Here is a 25,270-nt window from a genome sequence, read left to right on the forward strand (position 1 = left end):
GGTTTTAGAAGGAAAACACTGTATTTTAAGGTTTCTTTATAGACTGATCACCTGTCAGAATTCTTAATGCGGTTTGAGTATCTTGTAGTTATGAGATATCACAATATCATTTTTAAGCATGGTATTTATTTTCCCTGTATCATATTGCTCTAAAGTGTTAAAGCAGTTGTTAGGATGGATAATCTTAAATTAAGAGATAATAGAAAAATAACTAAACATACATTTGGGTTTAAAGATATATTTAAATTCCTTGATTTCTATATTTATATATATGTATGTATTTTTCTTTGTACTAAAATAAAATTCTGGTTGCAATCTTACCTAAAATTAGATAGACCAAAAGTTTCCAAGAGGGGAAAAAATATTAAAATGCATCTAAGTTTCTGGCACAGCACTTCATTTTAGCAATTTTAAACCTCTGAGTTAATGTTTTCTTACTTTTTGAAGTTTAAAATTTGAAGATATTGTCTTGAACAGAGTGGAAACGGTACATCTAGTGTCCTCATGGTGATGCAAAACTCTGTCATGCTTTGATACGTGCAAATCTTTTCCAAGATCATCTAATACTTCTTAATCCAGAAGAGGTGCTAATTTTGCATAGTCATTGCTCTTACTCGTGACGGCAGAGACAGTGTATTCATTCCTACTGTGTTGTTTTCCAGGTAGTGAAGAAAGATAATGTTTAAACACATTTGGAACTCCATAGAGTTCACCAGAAATACGGTCAGGGATACCACTTGTCATGTGCTTTCTACCTGGCAGAAGTTTTGGGATGGAAACTTCGCATGAAAGTGGTTTTAACATCCAGGTCATGCACAGCATACCTTTTCCAGTCATAAATCCACTGGTACCTATACGAGGTTTTGTAGAAGTGCCATCTGTGCTCCTGCACTGAGACATTTTGTCAGTCAACCCTGCTGTTCTGTGAAACCAATTAGGTTCACACAATTCAAGTCAATTTCTCTTACAGTGTCTTCTGTAGGTAGTGTTTCAATACAGGAGCAGGGTACTAACCAGTGCTCTTGACCTGAACCTGTAAGAAGAGAGAGAGACACAGAAAAGGGGAAGATCATTACATACTATATCAAAAGCATACATGTGGAAGATGAAAGAGAAGAGGCGGAGGAGGTGGAGCCAAGGGATGAGAGAAAAGGATGTGAAAAGAAGAAAGGGGAAAGAAAAAAGTCTAAAACTGTGTCCCCCGAATATTGATATTCACTACACTAGCAGTGCAAGTAATATTAAGAATATATAAGAGAAAGAGCTTACATGTTAAATGTCTAGTTCCTTTAAATCATAGGTAGTAAAATATTTCTTCATTTTAGTACATTTGTAGAAGTGTCAAATGATATTAAAATTAAAGGACTTATCAAGGTTCTGTGAAAGTCCTAAGAACAAAATCTGAGAAGCTGAGAAAATGTATTTTATATTTTTGAAGAGATAGAAAAGTATTTCATGTAGGAAGGATAAAAAGACACTTAATCATTAAAAGAAAGCAAAGCAATCATTTTCAGTGGCATTGTGAGATTTTTGGTTCTGGAGTCTGAAGTGGAGGACTCTTGTAATAGGAAGAAGTTTTTTAAAAGGTACTTATAATTTCGTCTTTTATTTGGACAAGAAATGTTTAAGTTAATTTTATATTAATTCTTCAGTTGATTGCCATTTGTCTCCACAAAAAATCTTTTGTGGTTGACAGTTCATTTTCTTTTTAGGAAAGTGGGTACTAACTAAGGAGTACATAATTAATAGTGCTGAAAGTGGCAGATGGCTTGATGAAACAACGTACGAATGGGGATATGAAATTGAAAGAGACACCCATTATTCACCTCAAATGCTATCTGCACCTAAAAGATGGCGTGAAGAACTGACAAACTCTGGTGCTCCAGGGGCCTTCCACACATGGAAAGTTGTCCTCCTTGTTAAGAGAGGTGATAAACGAATGGCATGTATTGAAAGGTAGGAGTTCCATCCCAGTTAATTTGGTCCATAACAACCTCCAGCTATCCAAACTCTGAATTATTTTCATTATTATATTTCCATACTTTTATAATGACTTTAAATCTAACATCACTGCTTTTCTTGCCTTCTTTTAATATAGTGTTAAAAATAACATGCATACGTTTTTTATCAAGTAAGCTGCTAACAGAAACTTCCTTCATGAGGCAAGATACACAGATTTACAGTTTTTATTTTGTGTGTGTGTGTTATATTCAAATAGTAGCTGGAACTGTATACTTTATTTCACTTGACTAGATGACCTGACTGTCTCATGGATCTGGGCACCACTGCTACTGACCTGATGAGTGTTTGTGTCACATTTATGTAATAGATTCTTCTAGTTCTGAAGATGTAATTTGTTCTAAGACAGATTATTCTGATATATGATAAATACAGATAGTTTAGAAAGTGAGTGTAGAGAAGTAGAAGAGGAATGAAGGAAAAAAAGAAAGATAAGGAAAACCAAAGTGCAAGAATGCTGAGAACAAATGTTTCTTTTCCATACTCGTCCTACACATTTGGTTTCATTACTTTAAATTCTACACCTGAATTTAAATGAGTGCATGTTTAAGTCCTATTTGTGTCTGGTACAGTAAAAGGAACATCTGATAGTTTCAGAGCTTTCCATTCATTCAGATACTGTCCAACTTTCTATTGAGATCCCAGTTAGTTAGCACTGCTCAGGTTTGAGTGTGCCACCGATCCCCAGTCAAGAAGGGAATTGCAGTTTGTTGGATCATAGTACCGGGCTGTATGCTATGTCACAGACTATCTGTCTGTCTGTACTTCATAAACACAAAGTGGGGGTAGTTGAAGTTGTTATCTTCTGATTTTGCCAACTGAAAATATTTTAAGTATGCTGTTTTTTGGCTAAGTGGGAGGATTTACTGTGTCCTGCTACACTTGTGAAAATGCTGATTCTTTTTCCATAAAAACTGCTTATGTAGATGTTCATGATAGCACTGTTGAAATGATGTCTTGCACAATGCTGTCTGTTTCTATTTCTTGCAATAGAAACAAACTTTTACAGGAACAACATCAGTAAGACAGGTTAACAAATTTTGAGAAATATGTTTTTTTTAGAGAATGTTTTCCATGCACTCAATTTTTAGTCAGTCATAAAACATTGACATGTAGATATTTTTTGGCTTCAGCAGATACTGCTTTCAGTCATAAAGGACACTATAGCTTTGGGGAAAGTCTCGGTTTTTTCTAGTATGTAACAATACTGTGCCTTTTATCCCCTTTCTATGCTCTTCCTGCCTTTAGTGCCTAGCTGTTGGATGGGTAAGTGTGTAAGACCAGCACCCTTTTCTTTTTATGTATCTGGATTATGAAAAATAAAACCTATATCCAGAATGTCATTAAATCTTATTTTTCTACGTTTTCTTTTGCCTGGCATTTTTTTCTGAAAAATAGGAGCACTTGTAGCTTAACAGGTCTGGAAATTGTCCCTGGGGAAACTGTTACACATGATGGTGCCCCAAAAACAAGCACATCTCTTTTCTGTATGTGATACTTTCATGATACTGGACAGCACTAATGCTGCAAATGTGTATTTCTGTTACAAAAATACCATACTACATTTCAGAAAAGCAGTCTGCCATTTTTTGTTAACTGCTTAATTTATAGGAAAACTTAACCAAAAGATCATTATTTTGGGATAGATCATGCAATAAATTATAGTTGCTGTCATCAAATTTGATACTTGGAAAGGTACAGAGGTGAAACTATCTATCACATTTATTGGAGGTGTACATTTATTTCAATAACTAGTGTTAAATTTTGAAGAGACTATTTTGTTAAGTGGATTCTTTGATTTTCCAAAGACTATTAGGTGCCCTTTTATCTTTCTAATGAAGTTTGTGCTGTGTCACACATCTAGAAGCCTTATTCAGTTCCACTTGCATGCCTGTATTTTGTGAATGTTATTGTAGCTTTAGGCAGTGTTAATATAATATAGTAAATACATCTTTCTGAATATGTTTATTTAGAGTTCTTAAAGCTGGAAAGGCAACCATATGTTCATGTGAAAATGCAGAGCACAATATAACTCATGTATTCATCGGTGGTAAAATTTCTCCTTTACAAAATAAAAAGTGTCTCTCAGAAGCTCAATGCTACCCTTTGCAATATATAGGACATTACCTTTTTCAAGTAAGTAAACTAATTTATTGATTACTTTAAATAATGCAGTGTTAATAATGGAGGGGAGTATAATCAGCCAGAGTGTTTTGTGATTTGATTAAAGTTAAGACAACTGTCTGATTCTGGGACCATATATCCAAAAGATAGAAAGGCTCATGAATATATACAAATACCTGAAGAGAGGATGCATAATAGACAGGTAGGTGGTTGTCTGTGGTGCCCAGTTACAGGAAATTGAGTACAAATGTAAAGTCAGGAACCACTTGGGTTTTCTTGCTGTGAGGCTGATGGAACACTGTACCAGGTTGTCTGAAGAGGCTGTAGAGTCTCCAGGTGCCATATGGACATAGTCCTGTGCCTAGTGCAGAGTTCACTAGAACCAAAATTTTGTTTTACTCTTTCCCTTAAGAGGGATGCCCCATGTTTCATACTTGTTTGCTTACCAGATGCACTGCTCAGAAGTTATTAGTATTTTGGTCTGTAACTATTCAAAGGCTTCAGAATATTAATTTAGATCTCAGACTCTGGGGTGACTTAAATCAACTGCTAATTGAAACGACTACCTTTATAAGCAAGTAGGAGCTAAAACTGTGTGTGTTGCCATTTGTAAATCCTTTGGTCTCTTCTGATCAAAGCACTTAGCTCTTTGTAGTAAAGGTATTACAGGAGGGTGAGAAGGTTGGAAGTTCTTAATGTTTACATTCTGAACACATCAATGTGGGCTCTTACTCTAGTCCTTACTCTCTTAATGAAACTTGTTCAGGGAAGTTGCTCTCATTTAAACCTTTCAGCTAAGATGAACATTTTCATAGGTGAATTAATGTAAAAGCTTTATGGCTATCTCATCTTTTATTGATCTCTATCAAAATCATGTGTTTGTTGCTATGCATCTTGAATTCCTCCCAGGTGAGATAACAACTTTCCATCTTAACGAATCCATTAGCTTGCACATCTTTTTTTGCTTAGATTTCATTAAAGGAACTCACCTCAGAGACCGAGAACATTAGCTTTCTGTTTAAGTGAATCCGAAGAACTCAGGAAATAGCCAAGGCTCCTAGTCTCTTAAAAGGAAAAGAATAAAACATAGGCAATCAAATTGCAGCCCTTGTCCAGATATATTAAGCTTTATCAAAGAATGTTATGGACATGCTCTTTTCTCTTTGTCCCAGAAGTACTTGACGTGTTATTCATTAGATTGTTCCAACTTCATAAATTTATAGTCATGCTATCTGACTGCTACTTCTAGCAAATATAAATCTCAGTCCTCCCCTAAACATCCATATATGTGTCTAGATGATGGATTTAGCAAAATAACATTATATTCTTTCCAGGGCAACTGAAACTCCACTGATGTTCAGAGTATTTTTGGTGTGATTTTTTTTAACTAAGTCTTTTCTTCATGTTTATATTTCAGTATCTGTTCTTATTATCTTAACCTTGTAAGTCTACTATTAAAATACTGTGTGAGATTGCCATTGGTTATATGATGTTATAAGGCATCAAATTGATTGATTCAGGGTATTAAAACACATGCATGATTTTCTTTTAGGAAGCTAGTCTCATAATTAAACAGTGAATTTAAAAGCTTTTTTGGATGCATACTAGAGTTTCTAATTTTTTTACCAAGATTGTACTATTAATTGTTTGAATATAAGTGTTTTAATGAGTGTGTTGAAACTAACATGCATGAAGGGCCATAAGAAGGCTAGTTAATACATCAGAGTTCAGTTATCCATGCTCATCAAAAGCTATTTGGAACTCTATTCTAGTTACAAAAAAACTTCATTCTCTTTTGAAATGTGCAAGAAGTTCTTCTTCTCAATATTTGTTTAGAGATACATTATGCATCTGCCAAATATGTTTGTATTGAACAATGCATTTAAGGGAAAATCTGAAAATAGGTAACTTTTGAAACTTTTTCATAAAAACATGGAATTATAAACTTATTGCACCCTATCAGTGCATGCACTACTGTGTTTTTTCTTTACTGTTATGTCCCAGACTCAATTCACCCATCAGATTCAAGAGTTTGAATTATTAGGCAAGTTACACCAAACCTTCCACACCTGGTCACAATAAGAAATGGCCAAGGCAATGTTTCACTTGTGTCTGTCTCATGATTCTTAACTCATCACACTGCAGGAGGAGGAGTCTGGTTTTGTTTATTGACCTTAAACAAACATGGTGTTTTATTCTTAACCTGTGTATCTTTGATGAAAAGCATGCATTGAAACTCTTACTGAAATGTATGTTCTCAACTCATTCAGTAAATTCAAAATATTTTGTATAGTTATTTTTTTCAAGCAAAAGTTATTTTGTGGTGTTACTGAGAGTAAGCAGTTGAGAGAAATTTGAGAAATGCTTCTTCATTCCCTGTGCTGAAGAAGTGGCTGAAAATGATAGGTGGACTCAAGAGAATTAATGACTATACAAACAGACAAAAATATAAAAGAAAAAAAAGACAGTAAAACATTTTAATTTACTAATTTTACATTTTTAATTTACATTTTAAATTACTAATTTGTTTCATGTTTATAGGCAAGAACTGAAAAGATTTCATTGTAGTGGTCTATTATATGAAAAGACAAATTGAAGAAGAAATGCCTTATAAAATCTTTACTATGTTTTGAACCAGTTGAAAATGTGTGAGCTCTGGTTTTAGTTTTTGAAAAGTTCTGAGAAAGAATCTGTTATGGAGAAATGGTCTTTGTTTCAGCCACAGAGATTGTGACTTACCTGAAGTCAGTTAGGAAAAATAAATATGGGGAAGCTCACCTTGATAATTTATATGCTGTAACTTCGTACAACAACAGTGGTTTGTTTCCAAACCAGCAGCTCTTTATTTGACATATGATATGATGACATAAACATACAAAGGCACATACAGTTTGCAGTACAATACATAGAAGCACATAAAAGTTGGTTAGACCATTAGCTTTGAAACAAAGTATTATTTTTTTGCTCTGCAGAATGGAATACAAAATCCCAAAGATACACAGATGAACCGTTTCCTGGCTGCACAAGAAACAGACCAAGTCTTGCCTAAAATGCAACTTGGTGAAATGAAAAATGTTATTATAAAACATATGTATTTTACTGCGGTAAGTAACAGTTGATACTTTGTTATAGCATTATATATTTTATATACATACAATTTTATATTTTTTATATTGCATGAATTATATTAAAAATCTCTATCTTTCATTATAGTATTGAGCTAATAAAGTAGATACTTGACATAACTTTTAACAGGCCTTTTAACCTGCAATATGTAATAATCCCATATTTACTACATCTACCAGTAGTTAAAATAAAACTTAGTCATGGCAATTGTGGTAGCTAGAGAAGAAGCGCTGCAGAAGATGACGCGATGTCACAGAAAGCCAGGACCCTCTGTTCCCCATAGATAAGACCCTCAGTTACTCATAAATAAGAAATTAACATAGGAATGTGGCCCCACTAACAGTAAGAATGTTGCCCCACTGAAACCAGTAACTTTCCACTCCTTACCCAGTACTTTTCCATTCCCTACTAACCATAGGTAAGAAGGACAAACCCCTTTTTGACGTAGAGACCCCCAAAACTATAAGACCCCAGAAGAAGAAGTAATAAACGCCATTTGACCGTCCACCACATTAGTGTCTGCGTGTGTCATTGGCCCGAACGGCCCTAGAGAGTGAACTGTCGAGCTGTACCTCAGAACCAGGTCGCCTGCCTTAGCATAGAAAGCAACAGGCAATTCATTGGCATGGGTGTGTAGAAGACATAGTTTACTACTTAAAGCCTTGGTGTAATAGATGAGGTAAATAGTAGCAAATATTGTTGAACAAGATATCTGAATTACAGTCTTTCTGTAATTTTCCTCTTAGCTAGCTAACTTATATTAAAACACTTTTCAAAACGTATTGTAGAGCCAGTGTTTTGTTGACTGACATGAATGTTTTTTATTACAACTCAAAAGTGGAGCTAATGCATTCCTGTGGTTTTCTGTTGTCACAGATCTAATCCTGATAAAATTGCTACATTAGTAGTTAACAGCTCTATTTCAAGTCAAGAGAAAGCAACTGAATACCTTGAGTTAGGATATATTATCTCTGTAAGCTACAGCGAATGCAGATGATGGTGTCGAAGTTTATTTGTAGGAGCTGTTTCATATGAAGCATTGTAAGTTTAGTAGCGGAAGAATTAAAAACTTTAGGTCCTCAAAAAGTACACACAGTGTTTAAACACAAGATTACAAATAGAAGACTCATGCTGGTTTAATCTGTGCATCATCATCACATGCCGCATCTTTTATCAGTGACATTTTTTCAAGGCCATACCCCCCAGACATTTAAAAAATACATTTGTTCTTTTTATGTATTTTACATACAGCAAATGCTCTGGTTCAAATTATTATATAGCAGTGTGCCACTGGATTAACCCTTCAAGGACAGTCTCTCCTAAGAATATTTTAGTAAGGTGTTGTAGTAACATTGTAATACTATGCAATATCTAAATATGGCTATAAGAGTAATACATTTTTGCACCTATGACCATATTTTTGCATGCAAGAGGAATCCATAGTTGGCATTTTGCCACAGAAAAACTGGAAATTTTTAGTTTATTAATGTCTAATCTAGGAACACTGTCCTTACAGAGCAACCACATAACAACAAAGAAACAAGAGAAGGGGAAAATGGGAAGGAAAATTTGGCTATATTAAATACCTTCTAAGTCATTAGTCCCCTATTTCATAATTTACCCATCCAAATGAAAAATCTAAAAAGACCAGTCTAAATGTTAGGTTGTGCTTGAACTACATTTAACAGAAGTTGTCATTTGGGAAGTATCATACACTATTTGTTGAATATATTGTCTGGTGTCCAGTGTGCAGCTTGACTTTATTCTGTTTTACAGACTACTAAGTACAGACTTATGCAAACAGACCAGCTGAACAAATGCAATCCAGAGGTAAGAATTATTAAAAAATAGGGCATGTTATGCATATGGAATTTTATTACAAAGTTAGGAAAACATACTTTAAGCAAAACTAGTTATCAAAAATAGTTTTAGATTTTGGCTATCCTAAACTCTGATAAAGTTATTGTTGCGTTAAAGAGCATCATCTGGTCTTGAATGTTGTTTGTCCCTTCTAGTGATACTTCTAGTACAGTCTCTGTTATTACAAAGAAACTGCTTAATCCTGCTGGTTAAGAGAACCTTACTTATTAATTTTAGGAAGTCAAAAAGGAAAGATGTCCTAATGCGATTTAGAGCATCATAAATTACTCAAGCACTGTATTTATGCAGTAAAATAAAGAGACTGTACACAATTTTTAGCACTGCTTTTTCTAGTAGGGACAGATTTTAGCTGAAGTCAGTTTTCCAGAGTCAGCTGAAGTACAGATTGCAAGTAGAATGCTTTATGTTTTCCAGTCCTGTTTTCATAGTCACTTTGACTTAATTCCTTTTTTTGTACTGTACTCTCTTTTTTATTTCCCTTAACCCAAATAAATACTGTAAAAGAGGTCAGCAATAGATTCTATTAAGTCTTTGTTATAAATACCTGAAGTAAATAAGAACTTTTAAAATTTTGCCTTGTCTATCTATAATACTAAGAATAAATCTATAAATAATGTTGAAACATTGCCTCTTTAGTACTCAAAAAGCAATTTATACACTGGCCATGAGCTACTAGTGCATTTTATATGGTAACTTGTGTTGCTTAAAAGTTAAAAAGGGAAACACTTAAAGTATGTGTTATCTTCCTGTATTCCTTGGTAACTGAAGATCTGGTATCTTCATGAGCCATTCTACATAAATAGTTACTTGAAACCAGTTTTTTCTGATTTTTTTCTATTGACAATAAGGAAGGAAGGAGAAAAAAATTATTTTGAAAACATGAGGAGTAAAATACTTTTGTCATGGTCCAACACCATCACTGATCTGTAAAGTGCTATGTGTGTTTCTGTTTTGCAAGAGGTTTGCGTTGAAATTTAATCTTAGTGTGTAGTTTATTGAATTAATTGGATTAAAAATTACCTCTCTTAACACATGTAAGCTGAAATTGTTTTTCTGTACTCTTAAGAATAATATCATTTTTTGCTTGGAAATTTTAAGCCTAATACTTCTCTTACTGTTCTGTCACTTTTATTGCTTTATGGAATATCCATTGCTAGCCTTTATATACTATGTGTCTTCTATCGTAAGTATATTTATGACTTTTAGAAGCAGCTCCAGTAAACATTTCCAATAATACTAATGAAGTAAAATCAAACCTACAAACTAAATGAACATGTTAGATACGCCTATTGTATTTTGTCATATCAGTTTGCATCTGCTAGGAAGGCTTAGCACAGCTAAGTGTTCTGTTCCATCTTCATCCCAAAAATATTTATTTCTCTTTTGTCAGTTTTCATATTCTGTCAGTTGTTATATTTCATTTGTTTCTGCTCAAAGTGCTAATGATTGCACCAGCAGTGCTTCACAAGAAACTCTGATTCCTCATCAGAGTGCAAGCCAGTGAAGCTCGGACAGCTTATTGAGAATTAAGTCTCTTCAATAACAGGTCTCCTGATACTGACAAAAGTTTATTGCCTCAGTTTTGTATCATCCTTCTTTACCTCTTAGAAATGTGATGAACCAGTCTCTAGTTTCTCTTTGATTTGAATGCTATGCAAAATGTACCTCAGTCTTCCCAAAACATCTTTATTTCAGTGTATTTTCAAAATAATGCATCAATGGTACTGTTTCTTCTAGTACAGAATTTTCAGTAAATAAAAGTTTCAGTCATAATATATAAAGCTGGATCATAGTGTGATCACCAAGTGAAGGTCAGTGGTAACATGCTTGTACACCCCCAATATACAGTCTTACATCCTAAATCCAGGTGGCCAAGTTGTTCTTTTCTGACTGTCATTAAACAGTTCACAATTGCTCTTTAGATGTGCTGTTTGCATGTAATTAACATTACAAAAGTATGAATGCAACCTTTATTTCCAAAGGAAATTTTAGTGGAGATTTTAATAGTTAATATATGAATGAGAAGATTGAAATAAATGTGAGTTGCAAACACCAGATGCACAAAGACTTGATTAAAAGAAAATTGTCTACATGAGCAGCTTTATTTATTGTTAATGTAACAATGGCTTACATTAGGAACCTGAGATACGAGACATTTGCAAGACACAAAATATCTAATGCTAAAGTGGAGTTTATTCACTGAGATTTTAACTGTGATTTAACCATGATTATGATTTATTTCTGAATTTTTTTCATGTTTGAACAGAGCTCCTAGTGTTTTTTATCTTATTACTGGAACATTTTTGGTAGCTATCTAATAACGGTATATTCTTAGACTTGAAATCTACAACTGGACTCAAAATCTCTGTCAATTTAAAATATAAACTAATATTAAAACAATTAGTAAGATATTTAGGTTGGATAGTAGGAAAATTTCTCCCTGCAAAGGGTTGTCCAGCTCTGGAAAAGTCTTCCCAGAGCAGTAATGGAGTCATCATCCCTGGAGGGATTTAGAAGATGAGTACAAGTGGCACTTAAGGACATGGTTTAGTGGTGGGCTTGGTAGTGCTGTTAATAGTTGGACTCAGTGTTCTTATAACAATTCTATCTGAACTGTTCTATTAATGTACATTAGGAGAGAGGATTTTTGGCAGAGATCATGAAGTCTACAAGTTACCAGAGATTAAAGCAACAATAAATTTATGTAACTCTTTAATTCCCAGCAGCCCAATCAGTCTGACCCAGCTTTTCTCAGCTGTGCCTCTTATCTCAGAATTAGGAGAAATTTGAGTTTACCAGAGCCTCAGGCTGTATGGTCAGACAAAAAAGCTGTATTTCAAAAGAGCAGTTACCTGGCAGAAGAAAGTCGTGCTTCACTCAGCAGTACAGTTGCAACTTGCTTAGGCATCAGCTTTGGCTTGAATCTGAACTAGAGGAAAGATGTAAATAGCAATGTACCTGAGACCTTCAGTAGCTCATTAGTGTCATTAATTCGTGATCTTTGGAGAGCTGAAAGTACAGATAGAAACAGGGAAATTGCAGAGTGAATACAGCATCTTATGGAAGCTATTGCATCTGTCTGGGTTCTCCTAAAGCTGTTAGGAGTTTTGCTGTCATGAGTGGCAGAGTATAAGATGGAGGTCCTGTGCCAATAAGATCTTCTTGACTGGAAGGACTCCTTCTGCTTGGAAATGAGTCCCTTTCCCCCTGCCCTGGCAGGGATGTAAGGTGGTATAGAATAACCTCCATGTCTCAGTCGCATCCCCTGTGGCTACTACAAGAATAAATTCTGTCCTATCAGAAACCAGGATATATAATACCAACTTTTTAGTTAGGGATATCCTGTGTTAGTTAACTTGGTTGGTTAAAAGGTTTTTTTAATGTAAGCTTTTTTTTTTTTTTTTTTCACAATGATATCTCATTTCTAGGTTAAAAGTACTGGCTGGTCCAGGGGCACTTGGTCTATACTTCAAGGACTAGTGGAAGAGGACTTACTTCAGGATGTAGTCACAGAACTTGCTGCAGGCCAAATGTACAGTGCACCTCCTGTGCAACTTCTTCATCCTCTTCTAAAATATGTCCTATTGGTGAGAGATGAAGACTAAAGTAGTATTAAAAATAAAAGAAATAAGTGGAAGTATTATGATCTTTGCTTCTGACATAGTATTTAAAAGTTCTTAGGGATCCATTCACCCTTCTTTTTGTGCTCATCAATGTGTTTGTAAAAATAAGAAAGGATTTTAAAAAGGGTTTTTTCAAATTAGTATTTATTTGCAAGCCAAATGAATGTAATGCTCTAAATATTGTGGAAGGCTTGGCCAGAAATATTTTTTGTTACTTTTAGAAACAGCACTATGCTGGTACGCTACGGATAGAGAGATCGATTGAGAACAAGGTTTGCTCTAAACAGTGGTGCATTCAACTAGCATATCACACTAGAGCAAGTTCTCCCTTTTCTCTTCCCTATTTTTTTTAAATTTCACTGTGTATTTTTCTCCTTGGAGTTGTGCATTAAATTGGATGTTATTTTAGTGATTAAATGTGGTCACTTGAGATTGTAAAGATTAAAGAAAATAAATTAACTCTTAGTGAATATAGATATAGGTCTTTGGCTGGTCTGGAGCCAATATTATTTTCTCATTTTTTTACAGGGAAACACTGATACAGTGTTTTTTGCCAAACTTTGTCATGTTTTTTACCTTACTCTTCATTGTGAACCTCCCTGGAAGTCCCCATCGATGTTGAAGTATTACTTAGATCTCCTTCAGTGTCCTATCTGTAAGAAAGGTACATGGTCCTTGATAGAGATACTTGTAAGGTAAGGCAGATTAATGAGGTACCAAATGCAATAGTTATGTTACTCCAAACCCAAGGAAGCAGAGGAGAGAGGGCATTCTATTGCAACGACGTGCTGTTTTACAACAGGACATGTTACCAGTATGTGACAGTCTAGAATTGTAACGGATTTGGTCATTTCACATTTCATCACAGGCAGATGAAATTTTTTGAAAGAAAAATAAGTACATTTTCTTAGCTTTACTAGTTTTTTAAAAATTATTTCTTACACTCTTTACAGAGTATAGTTATCTGTATACTCTTGCTGCTGCTGTGTGTATACATAAAAACATACACACACACATATATCTGCAGTTACAAAGCAAACTCAAGGCTTATCTTACCAAATGTGAAGTTTCATGTTTGATTTTAAACATAACCTTTGCCATCTTTTTCAAGATGTCTGATTTTTATCTTGTCTACATCTACAAAGACAAGTTTGGATAGTTAGTCTCTGCTTTATCATGAGAACTTACTTTTTGTAGCTTGCATCAACAGAAATTAATTCTTCATTTGGAAAAGAAACTACAGCTCTTCTTGTGGCTATGATAAAACCTCACGTAATATTTAAATACTTTGATACAACTATGATTACAGATGTGTGAATGTGTGTGATCGTAAGCAATTTTTGAAGAACATGAAAGACGATTTGTCTTTTAGATGAAGTATTTTGTCTTTTAGTACTTCCTGGAGAATGGGAATACCCAGGAGTTGTATACCTGGTTCTAGTACTCAAAATTCTGGACAAAACTTATGTTTGCATGTTACTTCAGAATTATCTGCATCATGTTTGACAATCTGTAGTCATGTCAAGTAGTATATATGAACTATTATCTGAACAGAAGTTTGTAGGATGTTACCATGTCTACAAAATACTCCAAAATTATCTTGTATTTAAAGGATTTTAAATAAGTTATGTTTAATATAGTAATTGTACAATATCTCGAGTAGAAAAAGAAAAATGAAATCCAGTTAAATTATTTTGTTTACACTATAATACAAAATGTTCAGCTGGAACACAGAAGCTCAGTCGCAAACATGTTGTTGTCTGTTACTGGGGAGCAAACTATTTCCTTGTCAAAACAGACCAGATTCAAAGCTGACTTTTTTGCCAGTAGATTATCTGTTATTTCTGTCATACAAATAGAATTTTTCATTTTTTATTTTTTCAGGTCTTGCCTTTATTGTGAAACAGTTTGTCATACGGTCACAGTTTCAAGGACAGAAGATGAACTGAGGATAGTTCATAAAACATTATTGAAGTTTTTCTTTGATTTAGTAAAAGGCGAAGTAGAGTTTCTGACAAAAAGGTGGGATTTATAGAATAATACATGCACTTCTTTATTTATAGCAGCTTGTATCCTGATTTGTATATATCCTTGATAAGATACTGTTCTAGAAAGCAGTTTAGCAATTCTATTTATATTTCTCAATTCTTAGCTTGTTTAATTGTAAATTCATAGGTTTTTTTATAATCATGTTTTAAGACATGTTTCTTTTTCCAGGTTGTTATTCCAGGACGCATTTAATTTTGCTCTTTAAGTGGTACTTCTAGATTTGCAGTACTTTGCTATTCATTCTTTAATGTAGACAAACAGCATTTTGAATATACTGATGTATATGTTTGATTTTTTTAAAAAATTCGATAACCATTATCTCTCTGTTATCTTAGGGAGACTATTACTTTTCCTTGGTTTATGAAGTATAAAAGAAGTCTAGGTTTTGCTTTGCCTTTCTATAGAAATGGTGGCCTTTACTTTATGTAAATAGTGGCACATTATTAGAATTCCCCAGGTCTAATAATTATAGTAATAGTCATCATCATTGTACTTACACTGCATCAGAAATTATATCTGGTTCTTCCATAGTTAAAAATTGCCAAATCTGTGTGTATTTTGAATGAAGACAAGGTTTCTGTGTGGTAACTATAATAATCAAAGTGACATAAAGCTTTAGGTGTTTTTCACTTTGTTTTTTTTCAGTTTGGTTGAAGGAACAAATTCACAGCATCAACAAGCCTTGCCACAGACAGTTCTTCTGAAGACATTCTTGCTTGAAAGTGGAACCGCAGTGCTTTTTACCAAACACATAAATATTCTAGCAGATTGGGTCATATTTTCCCATAGAGAATTAAATGGAAAAAATGATGTGAGTGTGAATTTTATACTTTAAAATAATGAAGACTGACATATATTTTTAAAGGCATCCCTTTGTTCATTCTTTTCTGAGGAATTATATGTAAGTATAACAGCTGCTTGTTATAGCGGCCTTTTGTTGTGAAGCGTGCTGGTTTTTGCTCCACTAAAGAAATGAATTGATCCATAAGATTCTTATATAGATATGTAGAGAAGAAACGAGTCCTGAGTAGCTTGTTGGCTACATTCAGATGTTCACATGCCCTTACCAGCAGGTATTACTGTAGTTATTACAGACACCAGCTTGTTCTCTCAAACAATGTGGTGTAGTGAAAGAAGTGATTATCTTATTTTACAGTGACAGGATTCAGGAAACGTTTGAAAGAGAAACCTAACAAAACTAATACTTTTTTTGTTGTTGTTTGCTAGGTATGCATTGTTTTATTGTAATAGAATGCCCTGGTTTTCTTCCTAAGTATTTTAGTTTCATTTGGAATATTTCCGAGGACTTAGCAATAAAATGGAATTGAAGCAACTTAATTGCTATTCTGTGACCTGCTGACCAGCAGGACATTGACCTGAAAGATACTAAGTGTCCTCTATACCACCTATTTCTTTTCAGAAGCAAGAGGCCTTGTAAAACATCTTTGACTTCTAGATTCTCACATAAAATAAAAACTAACTGCTGTCTCTGCATTCTCTTTTAAATTATTGTGAGAGCAGAGAATAAATAGGTACTCCATTCACTTTTCCCATACAGTAACAGAACAATAGAAAATCAAGTATTTCAGGGAGAAAAAAGCACTTTAAATATAATACCAAGTAGTTATTCATTATGCTATGAAAGCAAAAAGATTAAACATAATGAGAGCTTCAATCATCTTACCTAGCCAGACCTCCTACCTTTTTTGAGGGCTATCAAAGCAAGACATTGTGAAACAGTGCTGCTTTTTATCCTCGGTCAAGATATTTAAAAAGTGCCTAAAATCAGGCTTCTATACCCATATTTATATTTAAGCAACCTATCTTTTCAAAGGTACTGAGCAGCAAGCAGGCTTACATGCAGTTGGTGTCAGTAGCCATTCTGTTTCTTTGGAAAATGACACTGCTTTCATATTTTTCCTGGTTTTGAATCTGCAGTTGAAGTGGAGGTACCATTTAGGTTTTTTTGCTATGCCTTCCTTTTACAGGTTCCAGCACTGTAAGCCATGCCTTTCTCATGAACCTTTCTTTGCATTGGCAGAATAATCACTTCTGTCAGACTGTACTACATATATGAAAAATATAAGCTTATAAAATAAGCTTAATCTCCACACACAACATAAACCACAGAGATCTGCCTCTTGTTTAGATTCTATTTGATCTATATACATATATATCAGAATTGTTGTTTCAGCACAAATCATGGATGTCTGCTGATTTCTTACTTTGATCTTACGCACTGTAGTGTAAACTATCCTACAGAGATGAATTCTAGCCTTAAAAAGCAGCTTGTTGTCTCATAGTATTGGTAGTGTATTATGTTCTTTCTAACAGCTTTGTTCCTCATATTTATTTATTTATTGCACTTTCTTTCCCATTGCATTTTTGGCAGAAATAAATTCTAAACCAAAATACCATATTTTTATAATCCAACTCATTTGTCCCTTCAGTCACTCTCAATCTTGTAATACTAAAGCTTGATGTTTTTCTGTATTTTCAGACTAATTTTAGAATTCCATTACACAGTTTAAACTGTCTTTCAGAAAATCAGAAGAGTGAAACCTCCCTAGCTGTGCAGACAGAACTGTGTTTTCTCCTTCCTTTTTCTGTAATTTCATAGATACATAAATAAATACACAGTATTTCCATGTCATTAGAGGTAGCATGCAGGGTGCAAAATTGTCCTTCCTGTCTTCAGTTTGAGGGTGTGAGTCATTGTTACCAGTTTTGTTTCATAAAAACTGTTTGTTTAAGAGGTAACACCTAGACAAGAGGCATGTAGGGCCATTCAGAAAGCTAAATGAAAGAAATTATTTTGGATATTGTTACTCTCTGCGTGTAACTCTCTGGTTTGTGCTTTTGCACATTGCAAACGGGTGAGGACCATATTTTTCAGTGCACCTAAGTGTGTTAGCTTTGGGAAGAAACAAACATCCATCTTTTGATATACCAAACTTCTGTACAGTTTTTCAGTGAAAATATCTATAAGTGGAAACAGATGAATAATTTTAACTAAATTCTTTCTTTGAACATATCTAATACAATATTTTCTAACTGGTAAAATTAGAAAGAGCAGTTATTAATTTTTTTAGCTTTTTGGGATCAGATTCTCTCTTTTTGTGATTCAAAGAGGTTGCAACAAAGAGCACTGGAGTGCAGGGAAAATATCTGTATATGTTTCCTCTCTTCTAGTGCTGAGTTGCTGCAAAATTATGTATGTGTGTAAACATACCATGTAAAAAGAGCAGTCCAAAACAAAGTGAAAAACAAAACATAAAGTTGAGTGCATTTGTTTTCTGGAGTTAGATAGAATATGCTCTATTTTAGAAGTAGCAGAATAAAAATAGTGACAGGAAATTGGATGTCCTCACTGGGTTAACCTGTTTGGACAACATGGTGGAATAATATTGATAGACTATTCTTGTAGTTAAAAAGGCGCTGCCAAAGAACCTAAAAGATTTCCTATTATTTGACCTCATCAAATCAATTTTTAATACAATTCTAAAATGAATTAACGTATATTGTTTGTTATATTACTTAAACAGGTTTGATGGGGGAGCTCCTGGTCAAAGTTCCTTGAATCGAATTTCTTAATTCAGTTTTAGATTTTACCAAGGAATGTGTATTTTGCTTATAACACTTCTAGTTGCATTGAGCTATTGCATGGTTTTTCACAATGTCACAGATGGTATCAGAAATGCTTTTCATCCTTGAAAATACTGGTGAGGATTTTTTAAAAAAAGCTGTCTTACATAGCCTGACAAAGAGGTGACAAAGGCATTCATTCAGGTTTTTAGTTGCATAGTATAAATTTGTGTGGTGTAGAACCAAATGTCTTTCTGGTCTGTCGCTTGCAGTAGTTTTTTTGGAAGTATGTTTTAGGCATTTGTGGAGTACTACATTTACAGCACATGAAAAAACCCTCTTCTTTAGAGTTCTAAAATAACTCAGTAATTCAAAGTAAAAAAGTTGAAATTAATTTTCCCATAAGAACTTTCATGTATAAAAACACACTGTGAAACTTCTGCCACCGTAGCACCGTATTTGACTTGACAAAGCATTAAATGGAACCACAATGTAGGAATTGCATTTGCTAAGCTAACGGATATCAGTTGAAGTGATGTGACCTTTGTATGCTAACACAGTCAATAGCTTCTTCCCACTTCTATGCTTTTCTTAGTGAGATAGCTTTGATTTTCAACAATAAGAACAAGGAAGAGAATTTTGAAAAGAGGTTTCACTGCATATTACTTAATTAGCTGTACATGGTGTAGTGGGTCAATTTCAGCTGGCAGGTAAGTCCCCACCCTGCATTGGGTTGAGGGAGAGAGTCAGAAGGACAAATTTAAAAATGCATGACATTATATAAAGAGAGTTTAATAAGTGAAACAAATACTTAACCACCAGCAAAGCAAAATAAGGATTCCATTCAGTGCTTCCCATCAGCAGGCAGATGTTCAGTCACTTTCTGGAAAGCAGGGCTTCATGAGACATGGCATTTGCTAGGCAAGGCAAGCACCATCACTTCAGACATTCTCCCTTCCTCCTTATCCCAGCTTTTACTGCTGAGCACAGTGTTCAGAATGCCTTTGATCATTTTGGGTCATCTATCTCAGCTGATGCCCCTCCCAGCTTCTTGATCTAGGAGCAGAGTGGGGAAAAAGAGGTCTTGGCACTGTCATACATGGTAGCAAATTCCAAGTTTAATGGAAATGCTTGGGGTTTTTTTTTTCCCTTTTTAATATTACATATGTTTTCATTACTGTGTATTGTTATTGCATATGTTTTCATTACTGTGTATTGTTTTGTGGTTGAAATTGAAAATACTTCTAACATGTTAACATTTAAACATTTTTAGAACATATGGTCCTTTCAGGAAATTAGACGGATTTCCCTCTCTCTCATTTGTAGCATTGAACTATTTATTTTAAATACTGAGGAGAAGCTCTTGGTTTGTCCTACTATTCTTTTGCAAAAATGCCAACCAAGCCTACACTAGTTGGCAGTATCTGGCTTATCTTGTCAGCATGCGGAGATACTTGGCTGGGCAAATGTAGATGCAGCTAGAGTACCAGCTGCATTTAATATTCACTATATATCAGACTGTGAAAAATTATTAATACTTGCAGTATTAACAGTAATTATTTTAGTCTGTTCTCTCAATGTCTGCTTTCACCCACACCCTTTTTTTTTAAAGGATTTCATAAAGGAATTAGTTAAGGTAGTGATTTAGAAACCATAAAGAGAATGTAAATACTTGTGTTTTACATCCCTATCTACCTCAGATTACATCTATATGTCCTTGATCCTGTCACTTAACTTTTGTTAAAATAGTGCTTATTCACTGTGTTTGTAAAATTTATTTCCAGTAAAGAACTATTGGTGGAATTATATTACTTACCCAGTATTTCACTTTGGGATCCAGTAATAAAGAGATATACATACTTAAGGGAAATTTAAATGCATTTCAGATATTTTAAATTATTCTTCAGCTTCTGTTCCCAAATCCTCAGAAGATAGTGCAAATGCACCTTTTTAAATATTTAAACTTTATTTTAAAAATTATACTTTCAGGTTTTTGACATGCCATATCTGTGTTCTCAGGGTTTTTTTCATTATGAGATTTCACAGTTCATCTATATTAAAGTATTACGACATAATAAAGGAAAGGACAAACCAAATCAAGTAGAGTTTAAAAAACTAGGAGGAAGTAGGCCTGGAAGCAGTCTCGGAGATGACGTTCGTAACAGACTTTGTCCGGCCAGTCTTAAAAACCTGGAGTGATGGAGATTATACTTTCACCCCACACCATGTTTATTTGTAGTTGTGTTAATTTATTTTCTTTTGAGTGACAAGTAACTGTTAACTGTAGGGACAGTATTTGTGTAGTTTTCAACAAATTGCTTTATAATATTTTTATTATTATCTATGTCACCATCTCCATTTTTCATATGTATGTCTGTTTGATGTATTGATGCTCAAACTAGTTTTGGTGCTTTTCAGCTCCTAAGGAATCCTAGTAAATTATTTTAAACCAACCTTGAACATACTTTGTTCTCAAAGGAGTATCAGACAAATCATTGACTGTAGTATGTACCCATTAAGTCTGGCTTGTCTCTTACCCAAAATTGTCCAGTTTCAGGTACTCATTATCTTTCACAAGATGCCATATGTCAACTGGTGCTCTAGTGTAACAGTAGTAAATCTGTGGTAGAGCCCTCAGTCAGATTAATTTCATGTGTTCCTACTATGGTGCCTGTGTTCTTTCAAGCTGTGTGCTTTCAAAACATCTGGTGGTACATGTGATCAGAGGAATAACTTATCTCAGAGTAAATTTTATAAAGTATTTCTGCTGTGGCTCAGAAAGGTATGTAGATAGATATGGCCTTGCAAAGGCTAACTCAAGCCTTAGAAGCACTGCTTTACCTGACCAGTATTGATTAAATTCTCATCTGGGTGAAAAATGCATTCATCTATCTCAATGGGGTGTCTGGATAGCTAAATTCCTTGTCTTGATGCCTCTTGAAGAAAGTACACTTCACCTTTCTTTACTTGTTTATGACCATTTTCACAGAATCACTGAATAAGCTGAGCTGGAAGGGACCCATAAGGATACATATATATAGATATAGACTCTCTCTCTCTCTCTCTCTCCTCTCTATCTATCTCTCTATGGTTTTTTTTGTGCGTGTGTGTGTCTGCCTGTTCAAGGTAGAAAATTGTATAGCTAATATTCAGAAGGATGACTTTTTTCCTAAATTTGCAGCTGCTCATCTTATTGAATTTTTTTGGTAGCTGAAGAAAGTTTCTTTTTGCAAAGTGACTGCCAAAATTTCTTCTGTGGAGGAAACTGACATTTTGCATACTTTTCCCTTTTGGCACAGACATACATAGTCACAAAAAGAGCTTTATTTCATGATGAAATCTTCAGAAAAAGGCAATACTAATAGAGCAGTTGTCAATTAAACACAAGGTTCAGTGGAATAAGTGCAGTACTTGCAATCTTATGGTTAAACAAAATCTAATTTAAAAAGAAATCACATTGCAACTGTAAGTTTTCCCACCATTTTGCATATACTTGTAGATGATTTCATAGAACCTGGTTTTCTCCAGTGCCAAATCCTAATTGATATGGCATCAGTGACACTAATTTTGGTGATCTGGCTGCAATAGTTAGCTTTTAAGCAGAAGAAAGGCCAGTGAACATGGCAGCAGAGTGAGCTTTTATCTAAAAAAGTTTTCTATGTTATTTCTAGTATATTATCAGTCTGAATTTTTTATATATTACAGATCAATAGATACACCTATGCTTTTTTCCATTTAGCCTTTCAGAAGTGAAGTTGCTGGTCTATTAAATGCAATTCTTGGAACTGTAGTGGACTATTGGATCATCTCAGGTTTGCTTATGGACAGAAATATGTTTCATCAAGTGCCTGATTTGGCGCATTACCTTGCCATTTCATGTGATGGTGAGTGTTTGCAAGGCCTCTCAAAATTCTTCTAATCAGATGCTAAGTCCTAATTAAAATCCTCGGTTTTTAGTTTTTTACCCTGTTTTGCAGCTGTGCACTGCATGGTGTGTACATATGCAGGAAGCTATTTTATTTTGTATCTGTCTGTCAGTGTCAAGCAAAGATCAAATAGAACAGGTTTTCTTATTAAAATCCCTTTTAAATAAATGGCTAAATGTTGGTGTGAAAGCAAGACCACACAGTCTGAGGAAGAAAAAAGTCTTTGGAGCTCTCTTGTCAGTCTAGGAGAAGTTTAAGCATATCATAATAAAACTTAAATTCAGACAGGCAATTGGAGGCACTTTACTTAGCTCAGGCAAATTTTATCATTCCAGAAAATGAATAGCTTGCTAAAGACACTTCAGTCATAAGTCTAAAACCTACAGTGAACTGTTTGACTCCTACAACTTCAATTGAAACATTTCAATGTCTCTTCCAAATCCTTGGACTTAATGGAGGGAATGGAAGAAAATTCCATTGAGTCCCATGAATTACTGTAGTTCCTCCTCATTAAATAGACTAGGTAAACAGAAACATCATGACTCAAATAACCATTATCATTTAACATGGAATGTCAGTTGAAGTATCTGTACTTTTAGCCGCGAGGATTTGAGGAGCTTGCAAGACAAAATTATCTCAAGAAAGTATTGAATTATTTTAATTTAGTTTTCAAAATTAATTCCTACCAAAGCTTCCCCTGACTCCTTTTTCAATCATCACTTTATGTGGTAACAGGTATATGTAAGCTTCATTTAAATTGTGTCTGTCTTCTACCTGGACACTCGGGAAGAACCATAATGAAAAGAAACTACACTAAAATCTTAATCTCTGGACAATTTGTTTCACTCCAGTTTTACAGAAAGCAAATTATGAGAACTTTTATAGGCTGACTTAGTTCTTAGAAGGCCAATTCAGTTTGAACTTCATGGTGTTTAAATTAGTGGAGCTTTTAATATGTACCACTTCAATGGATTTTGTAGCCCTCATATAATAGGTAAAATCTTGGATAAGTATTTCTGTGAGACTTCATTAATTTCCTGTATACAAAAGGGAAAACAAGAATAGGATTCAGTCTGTTTATAGAGATTATTTGACCTGTGCCACTTGGTACAATCCACAGCACTCAAAGCAAAATTATTGCGAGTTTTTCTAAATTCAGTTATACGTACAGTAGCAAACATCTGTATTCTCAAACTTGGGTTTCTCTTTTGCTTGAGTCTACAGATCAGTTAATTTATGAGCACTTCTTAGCAGAACAGAAGGTTCCCCCAATACAGTTAAGATTTCCTTCCTCACTGCAGGTCTTACTTTCCAACCATTTTGGTTGTTATTTTGACAAAATTATTTTCTTAGAATCAAAATACAAATTCTTACCACTGTAAGAAAAAAATCAGTCTTTCTGTCTTCTTTTCCAAAACAGAGGTAGGTCAGACACATGCCTGATACATACTGATGTATGTTGTATGGATATGTAAGTTTCTCTGCCACTCTGTGGGGCATTTTTTTAAACAGTATAAGCAATTTGGTACATTTGAATGGGGTTGCAGTTTCCTTATGGTGACTTTTAATGTAGAGCTTGTAGGTCACCTGCATTATTTGCAGATTTCTTGTTCATGTGTTATAACTCTTACCTGAATTTGTGTTTCTTCGAGTTTTAGAAGGTGAACACTTGTAGAACTTCACAAAAAAAAAATTTTATTCTCAAAATAAAGCCATAACTTTTATAACGTTGTATTAAGAGCATTTTTAAAAGTTTCACACAAAAAGGGATGCTTTGTCTTCTAAAATATGTTTAACATTCTCTCACTATCTTGTCATCTTACCAGATGATGGTTAAAATCTATTTTCATGTGAAGAATTTTAGTAATTCTTGAGTAGAATAAGTTTCTGAATCTGCAATAGGAGCAAAAAGCTTGGAAGATCTATCTTCTAGATAATTTAGAAGTAGTGTGTAGATTTCTGTATTTTCATTTTTAGGCTTACTTATTTTTCTCCAATTACTTTTATCCAGATTTTTCTGTATGTCAATTAAAAATGTTTCTTTGTGCCATACCATCCGACTGGCTTCAACTGTTTGTTGCCGAAGCAATTTTCAAACAAATGTGTTTACATAGGGATATTATTGTTTCTACAGAACCTCTTTCTCTTCAGAAAATAGTAAGTAACTCCTTAAAAATTTATCACACTTCAGTATTTTACAAGTAATTTGATTCATAAAAGTCTTGAAATATATCTTTTCTTTGTGGTCTAAGGTCATGCTTGTTGCCTGCATTGTCTTTCCATGTGTTCCATGCATTTAAATTTCCCTTTGCCTGAGATCTGGATCCAGAGCAATAGTAAGATTTTTCTTGCCAGAGGATTTGTCACACCTGGTATCTGTTTATGTGCAGTTATCATGAAAGTGAAAAAATGCAACAACAGTGAAAGCTTTTAAAAATAATCCCTGATATAATGATTGCAGTGTTACATTTGTACTTAAGGAGAATGCCAAAATATAGTGTGATTTTTCTCAGCTACCTTTTCCTTCAGGGTTTTTGAAGAGATAGGTCCAGGCAATTGTTACATTGAAGATTTTCTCAGTGTATTCCCATGAAATTCCTCTCTTAGAAATTTTCTCCTACTTGCAAACCTTTGCCTGCCTTCAAATCACAATTTGTGATAGTTGGTGAGGAAAAACATGGTAAAAGCTGCAGAAGAAATTCATGACTGCTGGCAGGATGCAGGGAAATCAGGGCAATCACATGGTAATGTCATGCCCTAATTTAGAGTCTAATTTCAGTAATCTTCACACTAATGACTAAACAGAATATGGAATCCATAGCTGTTTGTCTGTATTGTACTATTCTACAGGAAGAGTCACAAAAAACCAAATTTATACCTTTGTACATTTCCCATACATAAGTTTTCCTAAATTTTTCAGGAATTTATTGTGAAGAG

At 34.2% G+C, this 25,270-nt stretch overlaps 1 protein-coding gene across 4 annotated transcripts in view; it reads left to right on the plus strand.

Annotated features, from left to right (window-relative positions):
* Nucleotides 1-25,270, plus strand: part of SLF1 (SMC5-SMC6 complex localization factor 1) — a 34,623-nt gene that overhangs the window by 1,741 nt on the left and 7,612 nt on the right. For 3 of the 4 annotated variants that reach the window (XM_059492426.1, XM_059492428.1, XM_059492427.1), the window contains exons 4-13: nucleotides 1,713-1,956; nucleotides 3,993-4,155; nucleotides 7,116-7,247; nucleotides 9,046-9,099; nucleotides 12,579-12,737; nucleotides 13,302-13,468; nucleotides 14,658-14,795; nucleotides 15,468-15,633; nucleotides 22,147-22,291; nucleotides 24,345-24,490. In XM_059492426.1, the coding sequence (XP_059348409.1) occupies nucleotides 1,713-1,956; nucleotides 3,993-4,155; nucleotides 7,116-7,247; nucleotides 9,046-9,099; nucleotides 12,579-12,737; nucleotides 13,302-13,468; nucleotides 14,658-14,795; nucleotides 15,468-15,633; nucleotides 22,147-22,291; nucleotides 24,345-24,490 (1,514 nt within the window). Of the gene's footprint in view, nucleotides 1-1,696; nucleotides 1,957-3,992; nucleotides 4,156-7,115; nucleotides 7,248-9,045; nucleotides 9,100-12,578; nucleotides 12,738-13,301; nucleotides 13,469-14,657; nucleotides 14,796-15,467; nucleotides 15,634-22,146; nucleotides 22,292-24,344; nucleotides 24,491-25,270 lie in introns of all 4 variants that reach the window. The other variant, XM_059492429.1, reaches the window with a different exon arrangement.

Source organism: Ammospiza nelsoni, chromosome Z (genome assembly GCF_027579445.1).
Source record: "Ammospiza nelsoni isolate bAmmNel1 chromosome Z, bAmmNel1.pri, whole genome shotgun sequence".
In the NCBI taxonomy this organism is placed as follows: Eukaryota; Metazoa; Chordata; class Aves; order Passeriformes; family Passerellidae; genus Ammospiza; species Ammospiza nelsoni.